Below are 23,221 nucleotides of genomic sequence, written 5' to 3' on the forward strand. Positions count from 1 at the left end.
TGGAACTCAAAGTTTAAGGAATAAATGTCGAAAATTGTTTTTACATGCAACTGGGAAATAAGAAATACAGGTAATGGGGTATAGATATCTATCTTGCCCCACAAGAAAAGAGAGAAGATGGGGATAAGGGACAAGAGGGGTGTGATAGAAGGGAGAGCAGATTGGGGGAAGGGGTAATCACAATGCATCGTGTTTCGGGGTAGAGGGAGGAGAGAGATGCAGAAAAAACTGGAAACTCGAAATTTTATGGAAATGATTGTTGAAAACTAAAAAGAAAAAAATAAACATAAAAAAAGAAAAAAAAGAGATTACAATCTCCACGAAGTCAAAGATTGAGTTACTTTTCATGTCTGTATTTCCAGGGTCCTGTGCAGTTTTATAGACATTTTCCGAATTGAAGAGATAATATGGTTTTGTGAGTAGAAAGCTGCATTTGAGTTAAGAAGACCTAGGTTTAAGTTCAGTCTCTGACATACAAAGGTAATGCAAACTTGGATAAGTCACTTAAGCCTCATAGAGTCCCTCTCTTCATTTGGAATTCAACTTAAGATTTATTTTCTGAGTGAATCTTTTATAACTATATCTAAGTATTATTTATGTTTATATATTAATCCTCCATTAATGCTCCATATTTTATATGTATTTGTCATTCTCCTCATCCTCATTAGAAGGTGAGCCCATTGTGAGTAGGGACTTCTTGATTCTTTGTATTTGTATCTCTGTCATCAGGTACATGGTGCTTGGCACATGGAACCGCTTTATAAATTCTCATTGATCTATTAAATTTGTATGCCCTAGGCAAATCTTTATGATTATTAGTTGCAGAGAAGGCATTAATAAATAGTGGAAACTTCTCATTAGATATATACATACATATACATACATCCATCCATAGGTACTATATATACATACGTAAACATACTTATATAAATACACTATGTGTAATACAGTTATACCCATATAGGTTTCTAAATATACAAACATACATATTACATACTTATATGTATGTATATATATATATCTGTGTATATACATATGTATGCATGTGTATACAGCTTATATAGTGAAGTATATGAGTATAATCACAGATTTAATCCCTATTTCTTTTTGAATGAATTTCATTTTGCAATAAAGAGAAAGAGGGAGTAAGAAGTCATCCTTTAATGTAGTGATTAAACCCATGCTATCTTTTTTTCTTCTAGCTAACTTCAATCTACTGATTTTTTAAATGGAGTGGAGCAACAAGTCAGTGGTGACTGAATTCATTCTTTTGGGTCTGTCTAGCTCTTGGGAACTCCAGCTTTTCTTTTTCTTTGTCTTCTCTGTTTTTTATGGAGCTGCTGTGCTGGGCAATCTGCTTATTATCCTCACAGTCATTACAGACTCTCGCCTGCACTCCCCCATGTACTTCCTCCTTGGTAATCTCTCCTTCATTGATGTGTGTCAGGCTACCTTTGCCACCCCTAAAATGATTGCTGATTTCCTCAATGAGCACAAGACCATCACCTTTGAGGGCTGCATGACTCAAATTTTTTTCCTGCATGTATTTGGGGGCAGTGAAATGATTCTTCTTGTAGGGATGGCCTATGACAGGTACATTGCTATATGTAAACCTCTTCACTACATGACCATCATGAGTCACCGTGTGTGCACAGTTTTGGTGGCAGTCTCATGGACCATTGGCACCCTACACTCAGCAAGCCATTTGGCTTTCACAGTGAACTTGCCTTTCTGTGGACCCAACCAGGTGGACAATTTCTTCTGTGACCTTCCCCTAGTGATCAAGCTTGCATGTTTAGACGCTTACTTTCTTGAGATCATGGTGCTGATCAATAGTGGCCTGCTATCCCTCATCTGCTTTATCCTTTTACTGATTTCTTACACAGTCATCCTTATCACTGTCAGACATCGATCCTCTAAGGGGACCTCAAAAGCACTTTCCACCCTGTCTGCCCATGTCACTGTTGTGGTACTTTTCTTTGGACCAATTCTCTTCATCTACATTTGGCCTTTTGACAGTTTTCCCATTGACAAGTTTATCTCTGTATGTTTCACAGTCTTTACTCCATTCTTAAACCCAATCATTTATACTCTGAGGAATGAAGAGGTGAAGGCAGCCATGAGGAAACTGAGGAATCGGCACATAGAGTCCCACTAGATGTCCTAGGACACCACTATCATGAGGCACCATCATCCCTGAGGAGCCCAAACTGTCTTTTGTCATGTCTATATGCTATATTAATCATGATATTTCTGTTGTTACAGTTGAATTCTGGACATTATCGGGGCCAAGGCTGTAAAACCGTATTACAGAGCTCATTGTTTTGTGAATTCCAATGTATAACGTGAGTCATTATGGTGTAATTATATGTCATAATACAATCATAGAGTTGGAAAGAACTTTAGAGATCAGTCATCTAGTTTAGTTCCTTTGTTTGACCAAAAAGAGAAAGGGAGTGAGCTATTATATAGAGCGTTCCATGTTCCAGACACTGTGCTAAATGCTTTACAACTATTTTCTTATTTAAGGCATCAATAACAACACCCCTGAGAAATAAGCACTGTTATTATTCCCATCTTACAATTGACAAAACTGAGGCAGTCAAATTAAATGAGTTGTACAGTGTCACACGTCTAGAAAGTGTCTAAGTCTAGATTGAAACACAAGTCTTTCCAACTCCAGGCAAAATTCTCTATTTAGTATAATACCTAGCTGACTCAGGAAATGTCTAATATCAAAGAAAAGGTTAGAACTCATGTCACTTCTGACAGCTAAGATGGTAGAGTAAGAATTAAGTTGCTCTCACTCTCCCTTATAGACTTCTTTTTTAAAATTGATTTATTTTTAGTTTTCTACATTCATTTCCACAACATTTGAGTTCCAAATTTTCTTCCCTGTGCCCACTCCAAGAAAATGTGCATTCTGATTGCCCCTTCATCCTAATCTGCTCTCCCTTATATCATGCCCTTCCCTTCCTTCCTTTATCACCATCTCCTCTATTTTTTATAGTGCAAGATAAATTTCTATACCCCAATATCTCTACATCTTGTTTCCCAGTTGCATGTAAAATCAATTTTTAATATTTGTTTTTAAAACTTTGAGTTCTAACTTCTCTCCTTTCCTCCCTCCTCACCCATCCCCACTGAGAAAGAAGCAATTTGATATATGTTACACGTGTGTAGTTATGCAAAAGACTTCCATAAAAGTCATGTTGTGAAAGACTAACTATATGTCACTCTACTGTATCCTGTCCCCCATTTATTCCATTCTCTCTTTTGACCCTATCCCTCCTTAAAAGCGTTTATTTCTAATTACTCTCTCCTCTCACTTGCCCTACCTTCTATCATCCCCCCACTCCTCACTTCTCCCCTTCTGCCCTACTTTCCTGTAGTGTGAGGTAGATTTTCATAGCAAATTTAGTGTGCATGATCTTCCCTCCTTAAGCCTAATGTGATGAGGGTAAAGTTCACTTTTCCCCTCTCACCTCCTCCTCTTTCCCTTCATTGAAAAAGGTCTTTCTTACCTCTTTCATGTGAGAGATAATTTGTCTCATTCTTCTTCGCCCTTTCTCCTCCCAATATATTCCTCCCTTAATTTCATGATTTTACATACCATCTCTTCCTATTCAACTCACCTTGTCCCCTCTCTCTCTATGCACATAATCCCTCCAACTACCCAAATAGTGAGAGAAGTCTCAAGAGTTACAAATATTATCTTTCCGTGTAGGAATGTAAATAGTTCAACAATGGTAAGTCTCTTAGGATTTCAATTTCCTGTTTACTTTTGCATGTTTCTCTTGATTCTTGTGCTTGAAAGTAACATTTTCTATTCAGCTCTGATCTTTTCATCAAGAATGTTTGAAAATCATTTATTTCATTGAATGAGAACTTTTTTCCCCTGACGTATTATAATCAGTTCTGCTGGGTAGGTGATTATTGGTTTTAATCCCAGCTCTTCTGATCTCTGGAATATCGTGTTCCAGGCCCTGTGATCCCATAATGTAGAAGCTGCTAGATCATGTGTTATCTTGATTTTATTTCCAAAGCACATGATTTGGTTCTTTCTGGCTCCTTGCAATATTTTCTTCTTGACCTTGAGGTGACCTGGTTGATTCTTTCAACATTTATTTTACCCTCTGGTTCTAGAATATTAGGGCAGTTTTCCTTGAAAATTTCTTGAAAGATAATGTCTAGGTTCTTTTTCTTTTATCATGGCTTTCAGTCCTGTAATTTTTAAATTGTCTCTCCTGGATCTATTTTCCAGGTCAGTTGTTTTTCCAATGAGAAATTTCACATTGTCTGCTATTTTTTCTTTCTTTTGGTTTTGTTTCTTAATTTCTTGATTTTTTCTTAAAGTCAATACCTTCTGTCTCTTCCATTCTAATCTTTTAGGAATTATTTTCTTCAGTTACCTTTTGAACCTCCTTTTCCATTGGACCAATTCTGCTTTTAAGGGCATTCTCTTCGTTGGCTTTTTGGATCATTTTTGGCATTTGTGTTAGGGTATTTTTTAAAGTGCTACTTTTTTCAGCATTTTTTTGAGTCTCCTTTGGCAAGCAGTTCATTCGTTTTTCATTATTTTCTTGAGTCACTCTCATTTCTCTTCCCAATTTTTGCTCTACTTCTCTAACTTGATTTTCAAAATCTTTCCTGAGTTCTTCCATGGCCTGTGACTAATTCATTTTTTTTGGACATTTGGATGAAGGAGTTTTGATTTTCTTGTATTCTATTGGCAGGTTTTTGTCTTCCTGGTCACCAGAGCAAAATTCTAGGGTCTGTTTTTTCTGGTTTTTGCTAATTTTCCCCAGACATTTACTTGACTTTTGAGCTCTTTGTGAAGGCAGATCTCTACTTCCAGTGGTGGTGGGGGGTGGGGAGGGAGATGTACTGCCAGTCACTCAATCCCCCTACAATCTGTGGGCCCAGAGTACCAGAAACAGTCTTGCTACTGCCCCTTCTCCTAAATGTGGCTGCAGTGGGTTCCTCTGCCCCCTCTCAAATCTACTGGATCCCCTTGGGCTGGAGCATGACCACTCTACTCTCTCACCACCAGTTCCACAGGCTTTTCCCATGACCTTTCAATTTATACTGAATATTTTGGGGTCATGAAGTCTGGAAACCACCACAGGTGAGAGAGGATCCATGCCCTCAAAGCCTGCACAGGTCTCCTCTGTGCCAACATGAAGCATGTTGGATTGTGCTCTGCTCTCACCAGGGCAGTGATTGATATTTTTAGGCCACCTTCCAAGCTGCCTTGGACTGGAGATATGCTTCACTCCATCATTCTATAAGTTCTGCAGCTCCAGAATTTGTTTAGAGTAATTTTTTACAGGTGTTTGGCTGGGCTTAGAGGGAGCACTCCAGAAAGTTTCTGCTGTTACTCTGCCATCTTGACTCCATCCCTTTATTGACTTCTAATAACCCAGAAAATATCACACAAGGAAAAAACTATGTAATAGCTGAACCAGCAGAAAAACAGAGTGCAGCAGTCTTGTAGATGAGAAAGCTTGGGGGATTAGTGGGAAAGGTCCCTATAACTCTGGGGGAAAGAGTACAAGAGGGGAGGTGCCTCAGCATGATAGTGGCAAGCCCAACTCACTAAACAAGAGGGAGATTATGAGGCCCAGGATGCTAGAAGCAGCAACACCAAGACCCTCAGAGTACCTTGTCATAGGGAGGGGAAGTGGTAGACTCCTGCTTGGAAAACCAACATATACATCAGCAAACAGGCATTCTCCAGCAGCCACATCTTCCAGTGCTTCAAATTGCAATCTGAATAAGCATTATCCTCCAGGGACCAAATCCCCCACATCCACCCAAGAGCTTCAGTGTTTCTAATCCACCTCAGCACCATGCAAGCTGACAGTACCCTACAGCCTCCAGCTACAAGCACCTGCGTCCACAGCACACAAAGCCAGGAACCAAGTCCCTCCCCCATAGCACATGAAGCTTGATAAGTGTCCCTTGTGCTCCAGCAGGAGAGCTCAACTTTAAAAGTCAGGAAATAGGCAAAAATCATTAGCAAAAAGCAGAAATGGACAATGACCATAGACTCTTACCATTAGGACAGGGAAGATCAACACAGAAATTCAGAAGAGGACAACTTGATCAATATACCCGCAACTACAACCTTAAAGGGAAACGGAAAGTTGTTTCAAGCCCAAGAAGTCTTCTTGGAAGAGCTCAAGGGGGTTTTAAAAATAAGACAGGAAGAAGAAAAATTGGGAAAAGAAAGGAGAGGTATGCAAAAGAGTCAGTAACTTGGAAAAGGAAGGACAAAATTGCCTGTAATAACTACTTACTGCCTTGTACTTGGAGGCCCCCATTTGGGGGTGAGTTGAATCCTTTTGCAAGAGTTGGTTAAATGTTCACTGTGAGCATTTAGAGCTTAGAAATAATCAAACTACAAATCAGGGTTTAACTTAATGTTTTCTTGATTTTTTAGACTTAAGAAAGTGATAGAAAAAATGTTAATCATACAGATTAAACATAAAAGTGTGTCAGAGATTTAGTTGTTAGATATGCACCAGCACCTTGAAGCAGAAGGTGCTCCAGGGCCTGCATAAGTGTAAGCTAAATGCACAGTACCATCAAGTAGTGTATTTTGTAACAGTTAAACATATATTTTAAGGTAATGATCATTCTGGAGGAGGTCAGAGAAGAATGAATGTCTTGTGGAACATTTCAGCCAAGGCTATTCTATATGTTTGGATGTTGATCAAAGTTTTCATGGTTATAGTTGATATATAAATGACGGATTGAAGTAAGAACCAAATTTGATGATTTTTTAAATTATTTGGTCTATTAGTGAAGAGAAGAAAAAAGGACAAAGAAGCCCATTTTTTTCTGACAGCCTTATTATTGAAGAAAAATGTTTCATCTTACCTAAATAATTCTAATTATGACATCAACAGCCATTCTCACCTCAATTGTGGAAATATGACCTATCTGTTAGTAACAAAAGTTTGCAATAATGAAAGAATCATCTGTGATTGGGCTTATTTACACTAGATACTACATTTGTAGAGCTTAAGGTCGCTTAGGACAGTGTCCCTTTTGGTTTTGTTCTGGCTTTTCATTTTTGTAATCATACTATCTAATAGTGCCTTTCACACAATAGATATGTTTAAATTTGTTTTTTGTAAGTGTTTTATTCATTTTAAACAAATGTAGGATGAGAAAATAAAATACATTGTTATGTACAAAGCGTAACCCATGCGAGGATTCAATATAAAACAACATATTTGCATTTCAAGGACACCTTTTAATAAACTCTACACATTGTTTTCAAAGCTGTCCATCTTTTCTTTGCTTCCTTATAGGTTTCATTTTGTTCCCTGCTGTGCACTTTTTACTTTATTTCCCCCTTCTTCTTTCCTTTCTTATCCTAAAGAAGTCTGCAATTTAGCAAGAAGGTAGGGAGATAGATAGATGATAGATATAAACATGCACAAATTCACTCATACACATATATGTAAGACCATGCAATGCTTATTTCCACCTGTTCTATGTTTCTCTGAAGGTGGATAGTATCTTCCTTTATAAGTCCAACTCTTTCCATGTTTTCCTGAATCAACCAGTTCATCATTTCTTATATCATAGAAATATTCCAACCAAATCTCTTCTATCTGAGAGATTGTCTATGAAAGTTTTTTCCCAATTTTCTGTATGCCTGACGTTATGGGCAACATAGACTTTAATTCTAATTTAAATCTATTGAAATTACCCATTATGTTCTTCAAAAATGCTCTCATCTTATAGTTTAAAGTCTCATACTGCTAAATCTACTTGCTTTGTTTATGCCCTCCTCCCAGTTTCTTTTTAATTAGCTGCTTAACTTTTGTTCTTCCAAATGGATTTTGTTACTATTTTTTTCTAATTTTTATAAATTTTTAGTAATTTAATTGGGATTTCATTGAATAAATAGATTAGTTGTGTAAAATTCTCATCTGTTTTATAATAGGCATTTAAGGAAATCTTATTGGATTGATTATCCAATGAAAGCATCTGGGTAAAAGATAAAAATTTCAGTCAACTATAACTCATGTTCATATGGTTTTTTCAGATTTACAAATGTCTTTCCTCACAACACTGAGAAGTAAGTTTTATATATTATTGTCAAATTTAAAACTCTGTGGGGGTTAAAGAGATCCTGTGGCCCCCAAAGTAAGAGGTCAGAGACAGTAGGACTGATAAGGAAAAATAAATTTATTGTTAGTATATTCTAGTACTTTACTACATAAAACTCATCGTTTTCTTAGACAAAACCAAGCATAAAGAACAGCTTAAATACCTGGAGTTCATGATCTATTTTTCTTCACATTCATATTGGAGTCCACATTATCTCATCATAATAGCAGTTGAATTCAAAATAGGTCTTTGCATTAACTGGTTCCTTGAAGGTTTACTTTAAGGGTTCAAGAACTTAAGGCTTCTCTAGTTTTATTGGTCATAGAAGTAAGGGATAGTGTATTCTATTATTATGTCAAGAGGTCAAGGGCAAAAGAAACCTTAAGCTGCTCTCTTACCATAGAGCAATAACTAACTAGGGACCTTGAGATCCAGCTTTACCTCCATCAGTTTGTGGAAGCAGGGACTCTAACATTCTCACATGCTAAACATTGTGGAGTCAGCAGTAAACCTGAAATAACAAAAATTCAGAAATGCAAGACAAATTAAAAATGGAATGTTAATGGATTTAGAAAAAAGGTATAGCCCAGGATCTTAACATAAAGTACAAATGAATGTTTAAATTCATTTTAATTGAAAAAATAATGGATTTATTGAAGATAAACTGTTTACATTCATTCATGGGAAGATGATGCTTGTACCTCCTAAGAAATTTATCATTCTTAGGGCAGTTAGGAGTATACTTAGAGTGCACAGATGTGAATTGATTAAGATGGTATGATATCTCCAAATATAAAAATAAGGCATGAGGAAGAGAAATGAGGCACTGGGAGAAGGAGAAAGGGAGAGGTAGAGTGGGGTAAATTATCTCACACAAAAGAGCTGCAAAAGAGCTTTTTCAGTAGAGATGATGGTGGGTGGGGGCAATGACAGGCAGTACTTGAACTTTTTCGCATTGGAATTTGCTCAAAGAGGGGGGAATATATACACTTAGTTGGCTATAGAAATCTATTTTACCCACAGTGCAGGAAGAGGGGATGAGGATAATATAAATAGGGGCTGGTAGAAAGAAATGAGAATTGGTGGGGGTCGTCAGAAACAAAACATTTTTGAAGACAGGAAGTGTGGAGCAAGGAAGAGAGAGAGACAGAGAAACACAGAGAGAGAGAGAGATGGAGAAGGAGAGACAGAGAGAGAAATAGAGAGAAACAAGGGAGTAAAGTACAATGGAAGTAAATACACCCTAATAATAATTATAACTTTGAATGGGGTGAACTTGCCCATAAAATGGAAATAGATAGCAGAGTGGATTACATAATTTAGACATAAATCTTGATGTCACAAGCAAATTACAGAAACAGAACAATTTATATTTCAGATCCATGGATAAGTGAAGAATTTATGACCAAAGAAGAGTATGTAAAATGGGTAATTTTGAATGTATCAAATTAAAAAGTTTTTGCACATATATATATATACATATATGCATATATATGTGTGTGTGTGTGTATGTATGTATGTATGTATATATGCTACATCAAGTTGCCTGCCATCTTACTGAGAGTGGAAATTGGAGGAGGATGAGATTTGGAAGTCAAATTTAAAAAAAAATGATACTAAATATCATGTAATGTAATGTAATTAAATGTGATTTTAAATGTAATTTTAAATGTACCTCCCCTAAAGTGATTACTTCTTATTTCTCCTTCCTCCCATTTGCATTCCCTTCTATCATCCTCCTAACTCATTTATCCCCTTCTCCCCTACTTTCCTGTCATGTAAGATAGATTTTCATACCCAATTGAGTGTGCATGATATTCCCTCCTTAAGTCAAATTAGATGAGAGTAAGCTTCACTTTTTACCTCTCACCTCCCCTATTTTCTCCTTCATTGAAAAAGCCTTTTCTTTCCTCCTTTGTGAGAGATAATTTGCCCCACCCTATTTCTCCCTTTCTCCTCCCAATATATTCCTTTCTCACATCTTAATTTTATTTTTTTAGATGTCACTCCTTCTTATTCAATTCATTCTGTGCCCTCTGTCTCTCTCCATATACATACATACACACATGTATATATATAGACATACACATATATACATGTATGTATACATGTATATATGTGTGTCGGTGTGTGTGTGTATATATATATATATATATATATATATATATATATATATATATATATTTGCGTAGTTGGAGGGATTATATATATACATATATAATCCCTCCAACTACCCAAATATTGAGAAATTGAAAAATTGAGAAAATTCTCAATACAGATATCATCTTCCATGTAGGTATTTAACAGTTCAACTTTAGTAAGTCCCTTATGATTTCTATTTCCTGTTCACCTTTTCATACTTCTCTTGATTCTTCTGTTTGAAAGTCAAATTTTCTATTCAGCTCTGGCCTTTTCATTAAGATTGCTTGAAAGTCCACTATTTCATTGAATGACCATTTTTTCCCCTGAAGTGTTATACTCAGTTTTGCTGGGTAAGTGATTCTTTGTTTTCATTCTAGTTCCTTTGACTTCTGGAATAACATAGTCTAAGCCCTTCTGTCCCTTAATTTGGAAGCTGCCAGATCCTGTGTTATCCTGATTGAATTTCCACAATACTCGAATTGGTTCTTTCTGGATCCTTGAAATGTTTTCTCTTTCACCTGGGAACTATGGAATTTGGCTACAATATTTATAAAAGGTTTTTTCTTTCCAGACCTCTTTCAGAGGATGATTGGTGGATTCTTTCAGTATTTGTTTTACCCTCTGGTTCTATAATATCAGGGTAGTCTTCCTTGATAATTTCATGAAAGATGATGTCTAGGCTCATTTATTGATCATGGCTTCAGGCACTGCCATAATTTTTAAATTGTCTCTCCTGGATCTGTTTTCCAGGTCAGTTGTTTTTCCAATGAGGTATTTCACATAGTCTTCTATTTTTTCATTCTCTTGGTTTTATTTTGTAATTTCTTGATTTCTCATACAGTCATTAGCTCCCATCTGCTTCATTCTAATTTTTAAAGAACTGTTTTCTTCAGTGATGTTTTGAACTTCCTTTTCTATTTGGCTAATTCTGCTTTTTAAAGCTTTCTTCTCTTCATTGGCTTTTTGGGCCTCTTTTGCCATTTGAGTTAATCTATTTTTTAAAGGTGTTATTTTCTTCAGCGTATTTTGGGGTCTCCTTTAGCAAACTGTTGACTTGATTTTCGTGATTTTCTAGCATCACTCTCATTTCTCTTCCCAATTTTTTCTCCAACTTTCTCACGTGATTTTCAAAATGCTTTCTGAGTTCTTTCATGGCATGAGACCATTGCATATTTGTTTTGGAGGTTTTAAAGGCAGAAGCCTTGACTTTTAGGTCTTCCTCTGATGGCAAACATTGTTCTTCCTCATTCGAATGGATGGAAGGAAATACCTGTTCATGAAAAAGTAGGCTTGTATGGAAACCATCCTTGCACACTGTAGTGGTTACTGTGTATAAAGTTCTCTTGGTTCTGCTCATTTTACTTAGCATCAGATCATAAACGTCTATCCAGGTTTTTCTTAATTCTAACTGTTTATTGTTTCTTACAACATATTAGTATTCTATTGCATTCATATACCAGAACTTCTTCAGCCATACTCCAATCAATGGGCAACCTCTCCATTTCCAGAAAAAAAGCTGCTATAAATATTTTTGTGCATATGGGAACCTTTCACATTTTTATGATTTCTTTATGATATAGCCCCAGAACTGGTATTGCTGAGAAAAAGAGTATGCACATTTTTGCAGCACTTTCGGCAGAGTTCCAAATTACTCTCCAGAAAGGCTGGATCAGCTCACAGCTCCACCAACAAGGAATTAGTGTTCCAACTATCCCACATCTTCTTCAACACTCATCAACTTCCTATTTTGTCATGTTAGCCAATTTTTTAGGTGTAAAGTGGCACCTCAGAGTTGTTTTAATTTGCATCGCTCTAACCAATTGTGACTTAGAGGATTTTTTCATGTGAATATACATAGCTTTAATTTCTTCCTCTGAAAAACAGCATATTCATAACATTTGACCACTTATCAACTGGGGAATGACTTATATTTCTGCACATTTGATTCAGTTCTATATATATTTTAGCAATGAGACCTTTATCACAGACACTAGTTACAAAAATTCTTTCCTGATTTTCTGCTTCCCTCCAAATCTGGCTTACATTCAGTTTGTTTGTGCAAACATTTTCAATTTCATGTAATCAGAATTATCCATTTTGCACTTCATAATGTTCTCTCTCTCTTGTTTGGGCAGAAATTTCTCCATTCTCCATAAATCTGACAAATATACTATCCCTTGCTCCCTTAATTTGTTTCATTAGCAGCCTTTATACCTTGATCTTTTATACCTATTTGGTCTTCTTCTGTATGTAACCAGGCATACACAAGTTTTTTGCCAGTTTTTGCCCACTACTCTCCAGTTTTCCAAGCAATTTTTGTCAGATCAGGAATTTTTATTTCTATAGTCATTGACTGTTGTGTCTTACATACCTAATCTATTCCATTGATCCATCACTCTATTACTTAGCCAGTACTAAGCAGTTTTGATGATTGTTGCTTTATAATACAATTTAATATCTAGTACATCTAGGCTATGTATGTATTTGTATGTATTTTCATTAATTCAAGCTTATTTCTTTTAATTTTGATAAATTTGAATCTTGCATTGCAATATGTACAGATCATTGCCACTCTGTGAGAAGTAGATGTTTCATAACAAGTTTAAGTTATCAAATAAAACTAAAAAATATCTTCATCTTATCTGAAGGCACACGTAAAATTCCATATCTGTAATATGGATCTACCAATCCATGTGTTTAAAAATATAAATTTATTTTCTCTTTCTCATACCACAAAATTCTTTGTAACCTACATATCTGGTCAAGCAAAACAAATTCCCTTATTGGATGTATTCTTTCTCTTTCTTTGTCTCTGCCTCAAATATGCATGCATACATATATAAACACATATAAATATATGTGTATATATGTGCATACATATGCATATATATATATATATATATATATGTATACACACATACACAAATTTATATTGTTCTCTAAATCCATCACTTATTTGTCATGGATGGCATGTTTTATCATGGGTTCTCTGGAGTCATTCATGTGCATTGTATTGACAGCAGTTATTACAGCTTTCATAATTCTATGATTATACAGTGTTTGTTATCATACAAATTGTTCTTCTGGTTTTACTTATTTGAATGTACATCATTTTATGTGTCTCCCTGTGTCTTTTTGAAATCATTCATTTCATCATGTTTTATAGCATAAAGGTATTCCGTCACATTCACAAACCACAACTTATTTTCATCATGCACAAGTTAGAGAAAGATGCAAAAAAAAAATGACCTATAACATATATGGAGAAGAAAGCAAAAGATTCTCAACTAAACAAGGGATAGGAGGAATAGTTGAAGTGGAAACAGATAATTTGATTACAGAAAATTAAAACACTCTACACAAGAAAATCCAATAAAGTTAAGAGTAAATAGCAAGTAATTAACTGGCGAATAAAATTTTCCAGAAAATTCCTCCCATTAAGGTCTCATTTTTAAGCCATAGAAAGAATGCATTCAATTTTATAAGAATAATGGTCATTCTTTAATTGATAAGTGGTCTAAAGACAATTCTCAAAGGATAAAATGAAAGATTTCTGTAGCTATATGGAAAAAAAATACTCCACATCACTATTAAGTAGAGAAATGTGAAGTTAAAAATTCTAACTTTTCACTTCAGGTAAAAAAAGACAATGAAAAGGAAAAATAGCAAATTTTAGAGAGACAGTAGGAAAGAGGTAAAATAGTTATATATGAATAAGAGTAAACTTGTGAATGCTTACAACCATTCTGGGAAATAATTTGGAATTATACAGTGAATGTTACTTTACAGAGCATGTTTGTTGTCCCAGATAGGCCTCTATCCAAAACAGATCAAAGAAATAGGAAAAGTTTCTATATGTATAAAATATTTAGAATACCTCTTCCTGTGTTGGCTAAAACATTGGAAACTAAGGTGATGCCCAATCAGTCGAGCAATGGCTAAATCAAGCAGAGATTCTTTACTTGTGTTATGTAAACTTGATTTGAAAATGTTTTTCAGCTTTATTTCAATATACTTGGTTTCCTTTATAGTGCAATGTATTTTTCAAGTTTAAAAATAATTTTGAGGAGTTCATGAGCTTCACCAAAAGGGTCTGTGACAAACAATGAAGGCTAAGAAGCCCTACCTTAAGGTGCTACCAAGAGACATTTAAAAAAAAAATTATTCAATGACTGCAAAATCGAATATGTAATTGCATTACTCTTTCCCTGCAGGCACACCCAAACTCTAGTGCCAAGCTATAGGCTCCATGGAATAATAGCTAGAACATATGCTAAGGAAAGAGAGTTTGAAGTTGGATTCAGATGTAGGCAATAATCACTGAAAGGTTTTGTAACTACTGGAGTTTATTTCAGGAAGGGCTTAGCTCCACATTTTGCCTACTTGTCCACTGCCCCACATAAGAGTCTATTGCATGGACTCACATTCTGTCTGCCCTTATGTTTACCCTGATATCCATGTTGTAGACTATTCTAACTGTTGTTAAGTCAAATAATATTTAAACGTCCAGATAGGATGGACAGCAACTGTGGATTTTAACCTTAGTTGAAATTTTGCTTAGTAACAATTCAACAAAATTCCTCCACATCTCAAGAGTTTAGCAGTTGGGGAGGGAGGAAGACTAACAGAGGGATTGAGGAATTGCTTTTACAAAGGGAAACATAATGCAGCAAAGAAATACAATGGGGTGAGATGACACAAGGATAAAACTCCAGAAAAAGAGAATAATTGTGCAAAACACAAGTATAAACCCAGACAGAATGGTCCTGATAGAAATTAGAAGGCTTAGTTAAACAAAAAGTCAATTAATAACTAAAGCTGTGGTATAAATCACTGAGCACAGAAACCATGAAACCCAAGCAAAGTAGAGGATACCATGAAAAAAGTAGCAGAAACAGAACTCAAAATTTAATGATGTAAAAGGAAATATTAAAATCTAGGTCAAAAGATAACATAACTTTAAAAAATCATGAAATATTTATAATAAAGCAAGTACCCAATGTGATAAGAAATTAAGAAGTAGTCTATATATCACTGAACTCCCAGAAGAAAAAAAAAACTTTTAAAAACTTTAAATTTGTTCCAAAAAGTTATAAGAGAAATTTGCTCACAAAATTTAGACCATAATGATAGTTAGGGAAGATCTCTCAACATGAACCTAATCTTGCTGTTGGTAAGGTACTAATAAGGTAGATCAAGGGACTGAGAGAGTGATTCACATATTATTTATGTGGCTTTAGTGAAGTTGTTTAACCTCTCTGACCCTTGGTTTCTTCATCTTTGCAGTGGGAATGATGCACAAACTTCCCACCTCAGAGACTGATGACTTTGTAGCCAGAAATAACGTTTACCAAAAGAAAGAACAAGGAGTCAGAATACACCCTTTGGATGGAAACAACTGGGAGATAATGGAAGGATGACATTTTTCTGAGTGAAGAGTAAAATGATAGTCATCTTTTCAAAAGTGATAGAGTCAAAAGATCTGTGTTGGAGTCTTTGCCCTGACAGAGATCTTGGACACTGCTTACTGGTACGGATTAATGGAAATAAACCTACCTATTCAAGATGTACCAAGAGAGTTACCATGTTTAGCAGGAGCTACAACGAGTTTTCCTTATTTCAAAAAATTAGCAAATACTGGTTGAAGGGATGGGATGGAGGATGGAGCCAGTGACAACAAATTGGTGGAAGGAGTGTTAATAGGGAGATGAGGGTCAGGGAAGTGAATGAATCCTAAATTTTTTGAACTACAATATTAGAATAAGAAATCTACAGACCAAAGAGATCTTAGTAGGGATGTTGTCAGGCTCAGATGAGAGAACAAATGTATTTAACAAATACTAAAGCATCATATAAAAGTCAATCATCATCATTATCATCATCACTATCATCACCATCACCACCATTATTATTCTATAGTCACCAGGCCTCTCTCTGGTGATGACATCATTCCTGAGCATTCCATACTGCACTTCTACTGAACTCAAGCAACGTTTTTAGAGTTATTGAGAGGAGTACTGGTAAATATTTTACAGCCGGGCTCTATGGTGGAGGGTGTTTGTGTGTGTGTGTGTGTGTGTGTGTGTGTGTGTGTGTGTGTGTGTTAAAACTATGGGCACACAAAAGTTTGAGTTTAACCTGCATTATTAACATTTTATTAAATCTAGGTATTTAACAAAAAAAAAATTAGTCAAGCCCAGATTTGTAGGGAATACTGGTTTCTGAGGCATAAATACGCCCAGTGAAATTTTAATATGCAAGTTTTCATGATCCAGTTCCCTGTGCCTTAACACAGATAGGGAAAGTGACTTGCATTTCACACAGGCAGTCAGTAGCAGAGCCAAGACAAAAATCTAGCTCTTTCCTTCATATTGGGTCATCTCAAGCATTACACTTCAACATTCACTTTGCTGAAATAATGAAGTCATTGAGAAAGCCTGGTGGAATTTTAATATACTAGACAAGTGCAAAATTAAGTATAATTAAATTGAAAATTCTCCTTTGCCAAGGCAAACCTTCTCCCTGTCACAAGGGAGGCTCCTCACCATCCCCACATCTGACAAGGCAGCTTGCAGTGTTTTCACCTTGTGATGGGTACAGCTGAGAGAAGAAGGTAGACAATTTGATTATTTGGCTTGAAAACTACTTGCCACTCCTGGAAAATGGACAAAAAAAGTATCATAGGCAGAGAGACCAGATCTTAATGGAGATTGGTAGAAGGGATTTCCCACAATAAAGATTATTCACACATCCTGTCTCTGGCTCCCATGAAATAAGGTTATTTAGGCATGAGAAAGGGGAAGAGGAAAAAAGGGATGAAGGAAGTACAGATTTGCAAAAAGAAATAACATCAAAGGCCAAGTCCAACAGTCATTTTATGGATAAGCAAGATGAAAGAAATTAAGTGATGGGTCCAAAATTAACCAGCTAGCAAATTTCTGAGGCAGGATTTGAATGAAAGTCTTAAATCAAATCCAGTGACACAAAGGGTAGTTAAATGCATAGAATACGGGTTCTGGTGTCAGGAAGATTTGAATTCAAATATGACCTCAGAAAATTCCTAGCTGTGTGATGAGGGTGACTCATTTAATTTCCTCCCTCTCTCCCTTCCTTCTCTCTTTTCCTTCTTACTTCCTTCTTTCCTTCCCACTATACCAAGCTGCTTTTCATGTCTAGTAAGTGAAACACTCCACGTCCTGTGTAGGGCAGCACTGAGCATTAGAAAGAACATCAGATTTAGAGGCATACTCCTACCCGTTTTCTGACATTTTATCATTGCATGACTTCTCTACAGAGGAACCCTGGTTCAATAGAAACAATCCCATAATTGAAGTTAGAGCACCTGGATTTTATTTCACTCTCTGCTAATTACTAGTTGTGTGACACAGGACAAATCATTTTATCTCACTGACTCTTCAGTTTCTTCCCCTGTAAAATGGGAAGATTGCACTACATTGCCTCTCATTTCTCTTCCAACTCTAAAACCTAGATCCAATGACCTTGGGAAAATCATTTAAGCTTCATGAACTCCAGTTTCCTCATCAGTGAACCAGTGATTTTATTCACATAGGGAAAACCCCTTCTTCCAGTGGAGCTTGGTACCTGTTCTGCAACCTACAAAAACCTGTCTATGGCATTAGTAGACTGAGTGAATCACACAGGGTGATGTCACCAGTGTAAGTCACATGTGACATTTGAACCCAAGATTTCCTGACATCAAGGTCTACTTTCTATCCATTATGCCATGGGATCTCTTTTCCATATGTCATTAGGAAATTGTTTTATAAATCTTAGAGATCTAAAAATGTGAATTATTTGTTATATGAGTTGATAAAAATTAGAAAAAAAGTGAGATACTGTTAAAGTTTTCCTTTAAATTACTTACAAGCTTTCAATGAATGCATACACATATATGTATACACATAATATATGTATATAAATATATGTATATTAAAATATGTATATGTAATGTATGTGTATAAGTATACATTCACACACACACACACACACACACACACACACACACACACACTCCAAAAGGGAGTGTCAGAATTTACCCTTTTGATGGAAGCAGGCTGAGAACAATCAAAGGGTGACATTTGGGGCTTGTGGAAAGAGCACAGCACATAATCGAAAGATACATATTTCAGCTTAACTTTTGCGACTTTAGGCAAGTCACTTAACCTCTGATTCTCAATTTCTTCATAAGTACAGAAGTGATGATTCATGTACTTATTGCCTAAGAAGGTTATTTCAAGGGGTAAATTAAATACGTGGAAGATCTTTGAAACCATAAAATGTTACATAAATAGAAGTTGGTTTTTGTCTATTCAGCACTTTCCAATCAGTGATGTTCCAATCAGATCTTCTGGAGACACTAGCTCAAAGCTAGAAAAAGAACAAATTGAAAATCCCCTGGTAGATACCAAATTAGAAATACTGAAACCAAAGGAGAGATTAATAAAAATTGAAACGAAGAAAACTATTGAACTAATAAATAAAGCTAAGAATTGTTTCAATAAAAAAATAAAATTTGATAAACCTTTTGTCAATTTGGTCAAAACAAGAAAACCAAATTACCAATATGAAAAAATGTAAAGGGCAGACTCACATCCAACAAGGAGGAAATTAAAGCAATATTTAGAAATTACTTTGGCCAACCGTATGGCCATAAATTGCACAATCTAAACGAGATGGATGAGTATTTTAACAAATATAAATTGCCTAGATTAACAGAAGAGGAAGCTCAATACCTAAATAACACCATCTCAGAAAAGGAAATTGTACAAGCTATTAATGAACTCCCTAGAAAAAAATCTCGAGGGCCAGATGGATTTACAAATAAATTTCATCAAACATTTAAAGAACAGTGAATTCCAATGCCATACAGAGTATTTGGGAAAACTGGTGTAGAAGGAGTCATATCAAATTCTTTTTGACATACAAATGTTTCTGATACCTAAACCAGGAAGATCCAAAACAGAGAAGAATTTTATAGACCAAATTCTCTAATGAATACAGATGCAAAAAAAAAAATTAAATAAGATATTACCAAAAGGAATAGAGCAACGTCTCATGAAAACAATACATTATAATCAGGTAGGATTTATACCAGAAATGCAGGGCTGGTTCAATATTATGAAAACTATCAGGATTACTGACCATATCAAACACAAAACTAACAGAAACCATATGATTATCTCAATAAGTGCATAAAAAGCTTTTCACAAAATACAGCAGCTATTCCTGTTGAAAACACTGAAGCACTTGGGAATAAATAGAGCCTTCCATGAAATAATAAACAGTATCTACCTAAATCCATCTGCAAGCATTATATGTAATGTGGATAAGCTAGATGCATTCCTAGTTAGATCAGGTATGAAACCAGGATAGTCATTATCACCACTGCTGTTCAATATGATATTAGAAATGTTAACTTGAGCAACAAGAGAAGAAAAAGAAATTCCAGGAATTAGAGTAGGTAAAGAAAAAACTAAGTTATCACGCAGATGATATGATTTTAAACTTAGAGAATCTCAAGGAATTAAAAAAACTATAATAAATATAATATATATAATAAATATAATTTAATAATTATATATAAATATATATTTATATATACATATATAAATAAATATAATAAATAAACATACAAAATAAATGTAATATAGTAAATTATATAATAATACTACTAATGATAAACAACTTTGGTAAAGCTACAGGTAACAAAACACACCCACAAAAGTCATCTGCATTTCTTTATATTACTTACAAAGCCAAACAGCAAGAGATAGAAATAGAAATCCCATTTAAAACTATGGTAGACACTATCACATTATCTTGTATCCCGACACTATCACATTATCTTGTTTCCCACCTGCCACAAGAAACCCAGACACATGAACACAATTATAAAGCATTACAAATTCCAACAAATAATGTCAGATCTAAGTAAGTGGAAAAACACCAGTGACAGTTCTAGCTAAATTAACTTACTTATTCAGTGCCACACCAAACAAATTACTAGAAAATTATTTTCTGGAGTTAGAAAAAATAATATCAAAGTCCATCTGGAAGAACAAATGGTCCAGAATATCAAGGGAACTAATGAAAAGGAAAGCTAGGGTAGGTAGCCAAGCCCTACCAGATCTCGAATTGTATTACGAAGCACCAAGCATCAAAACCACTTGTTACTGATTAAGAAATAGAGGGATAGATCAGAGGAATTGGTTAGGTCCGCAAGACATCGTAGTCAATGAATACAGCAATCTACTGTTTGACAAACCCAAGGACCCCAGCTTCTGGGATAAGAACTTCCTGTTTGAAAAAAATTGCTGAGAAAACTTGGTAACAGTGGGGTGGAAACTGGGCATAGACCAATGTCTGACACCGTATACAAGAATTAAGTCCAAGTGGATACACAATCCAGGTATACAGACTAATTCTACAAAACAATTAGGGGGGCATGAAATTATACATTTTTCAGATTTATGGAGAATGTAGAAATTTTTGACTAAACAAGAGATGGAGAACATTATGAAATGGAAAATGGATAATTCTGATTACGTAAAATTGAAAAGATTTTGCACAAACTAACCCCATGCAACCAAGATTAGGAGAGAAGAAGAAAACTGGGGGAAATTTTTTGCAACTAGTTTCTGTGATAAAGGCATCATTTCTAAAATATGTAGAAGACTGAGTCACATTTACAAGAACACAAGTCATTCACCAATTGATAAATGTTCAAAAGATGAAAACAGGAAGTTTTAAGAAGAAGAAATTAATGCTATGTAACATGAAAAAATGCTCAAAATCACTGTTGAATAGAGAGATGCAAATCAAAACACTTTTGATGTCCCATATCACACCTATCAAATTTGCTAACATGATAAAACAGGAAGATTATAAATGTTGGAGAAGACGTGGGACAGTGGGAACACTAATGCATTGTTACTGGAGCTTTGAGTTGATCCAGTCATTTAGGAGAGCAATTTGTAATTATGCTGAACAGGCTACAAAAATGTGCACACCCTTTCACCCAGTAATATGACTTCTAGGACTGCACCCCAAAGAGATCATAAATGTGGGAAAGGGTCCCACTTGTACAAAAGTATTTACAACAACTCTCTTTGTGGCAGCTAGGACCTGGAAATCGAGGGGACACCCACCAATTGGGGAATATCTGAACAACTTGTGGTATGTGGATGTAATGGAATACTATTGTGCTATAAGAACTGATGAACAGGAAGACTTCAGAGAGGCCTGGAAGGACTTAAATGTATTGAGGCTGAGTGAAAGGAGGAGAATGAGGAGAACTTTATACACAACAACAACCACATTATGTGAGGAATTCTTCTGGTAGACTTAACCCTTCACAGCAAGGCAAGGACCTAAAAAATTTTCAATGAACTCGAGACAAAATGTCTTCCACATCCAGCTAAAGAACTATGCAACTGGCTGGTAGAATGAAGCAGACCATTTTCTCTTTGTTATGTTTTGTTTTATTTCGTTTTATGGTTTCTCCCCTTCATTTTAATTTGCCTGTGCAACAAGACTAAGGTAAAATGTATTTAATAAGAATGTATGTGTATAACATAACTTAAGGCCATTCATACTCCTTTTTTCATTTCTACCTCCTTTGTTTCCCATCTCACAAGATCAAAAGGACATACATGTGTGATCCTACCTATAGCAGAGCCATGGGCCTTAATTATTGTGATGAGAAATTCTATCCTCTTCATCTTTAATGCTGATTTTTTTATCATGATGCGAATTAAACACCCCATAATGATTGAATGATTGAAGGATTACTTGAACTTTGCCTATTCTAGCCGTCTTTACACTTAGATATCAGTTGTTCTTATCCAATAAATAGCATAGTGCTTGAAAGAATCCCCCAAAATTTTCTATGAAGAAAAACATTGAACAAAAAACAGAATAAAAATGAGAGGTAGTGAGATTTTAAATTTCTCTTAATTTCTTTCTTTAATGAGTACTCACCTGAGTTTATTGGGTCCTTGGGACTGTGTGTCAATGCTTCATGTCAAGGCTACTTTAGGCAAGGGACTCTTATGAAAACAGGCACACAATAGGGTGAAATAGGATCAAATTATACACCTTCTGAATGTGACAAAGCTTCACGGTGACTTTGTGAGATGTATAGTGGACAGGGTGTGGAAGCGAACTCAGGAAGGAGCTAGATTCAAATCCTGCTTAGACATACTAGCTGTGTGAACCTAGGCAAGTCCTTTTACTTCATGAGATTCAGCTTCCCCATTTATATAAAAGGGGAATTGTTCTAGATTGTCTTTAAGGTCCCCTTTGTGTATTCTACGGTCAAGTGACAGTCCCTCCTTATCATTTTTTAATACAGGACACTCTAAATTATGGACATTTTTATGGACTGTTCCTCCAAGTCTGGAACTCCCCCCCCCCCCCATTTAAACTTCCTGTATTCCTGGATTCTTTGAAGTACCAGCTGAAATCCCACCTTCTTCTCTCAGAAGACTTTCCCATTCCTCCTTAACCTTAAAGCCTTTGTTTCTGAGATTATCTCCAATATATCTTCTGTATACCTTGTTCATTGTTTGAATGTTGTCTCAGTCATTAGACTGTGAGCTCCTTGAGAGTGGGGACTATTTCTGCTTTCTTTTAATCCTTAGTACTTAACATAGTGACTGGCATATATTAGGCATTTAAGAAAAATTTGTTGTCAACATGACTTCCTAGGTACAAACTTATAATCTGTATTCCTTGTGGAATGTGCCCTTTCTTGAAATCACAAAGCAACCACGTCCCTGAAAAAATCAAAGAAGAATGTTTTAATAACTCCCACAGCAAGATGACTTCATCCTATAAACATGTTTCTATTGGTCAGTGACCACAGTGATTAGTTTTCTGACTTTTAAGTTTTTGCTAAATTGAAGATAAATAGATTAGGTTTTGTAGG

General features: G+C 35.5%; 2 protein-coding genes across 3 annotated transcripts in view; both read left to right on the plus strand.

Moving 5' to 3' along the window:
• LOC140513380 (olfactory receptor 4Q2-like) overlaps nucleotides 1-23,221 on the plus strand; it is a 90,314-nt gene that overhangs the window by 28,663 nt on the left and 38,430 nt on the right. The window lies entirely within an intron of this gene.
• LOC140514894 (olfactory receptor 4K1-like) lies at nucleotides 1,194-6,762 on the plus strand. The gene is made up of 2 exons (XM_072625370.1): nucleotides 1,194-2,139; nucleotides 4,737-6,762. The coding sequence occupies exons 1-2, from the start codon at nucleotides 1,229-1,231 to the stop codon at nucleotides 4,825-4,827; spliced, it is 1,002 nt and encodes a 333-aa protein (XP_072481471.1). The 5' UTR covers nucleotides 1,194-1,228; the 3' UTR covers nucleotides 4,828-6,762.

Source organism: Notamacropus eugenii, chromosome 7, assembly GCF_028372415.1.
Source record: "Notamacropus eugenii isolate mMacEug1 chromosome 7, mMacEug1.pri_v2, whole genome shotgun sequence".
In the NCBI taxonomy this organism is placed as follows: domain Eukaryota; kingdom Metazoa; phylum Chordata; class Mammalia; order Diprotodontia; family Macropodidae; genus Notamacropus; species Notamacropus eugenii.

What these genes read in the sequence shown, in the direction of transcription:
- LOC140514894 (XM_072625370.1), top strand. Translation starts at nt 1,229, where the DNA reads ATGGAGTGGAGCAACAAGTCAGTGGTGACTGAATTCATTCTTTTGGGT. An exon ending in ATGAGGAAACTGAGGAATCG is followed by an intron (nt 2,140 to 4,736) that starts GCACATAGAGTC and finishes TTCTATTGGCAG; the next exon opens with GTTTTTGTCTTCCTGGTCAC.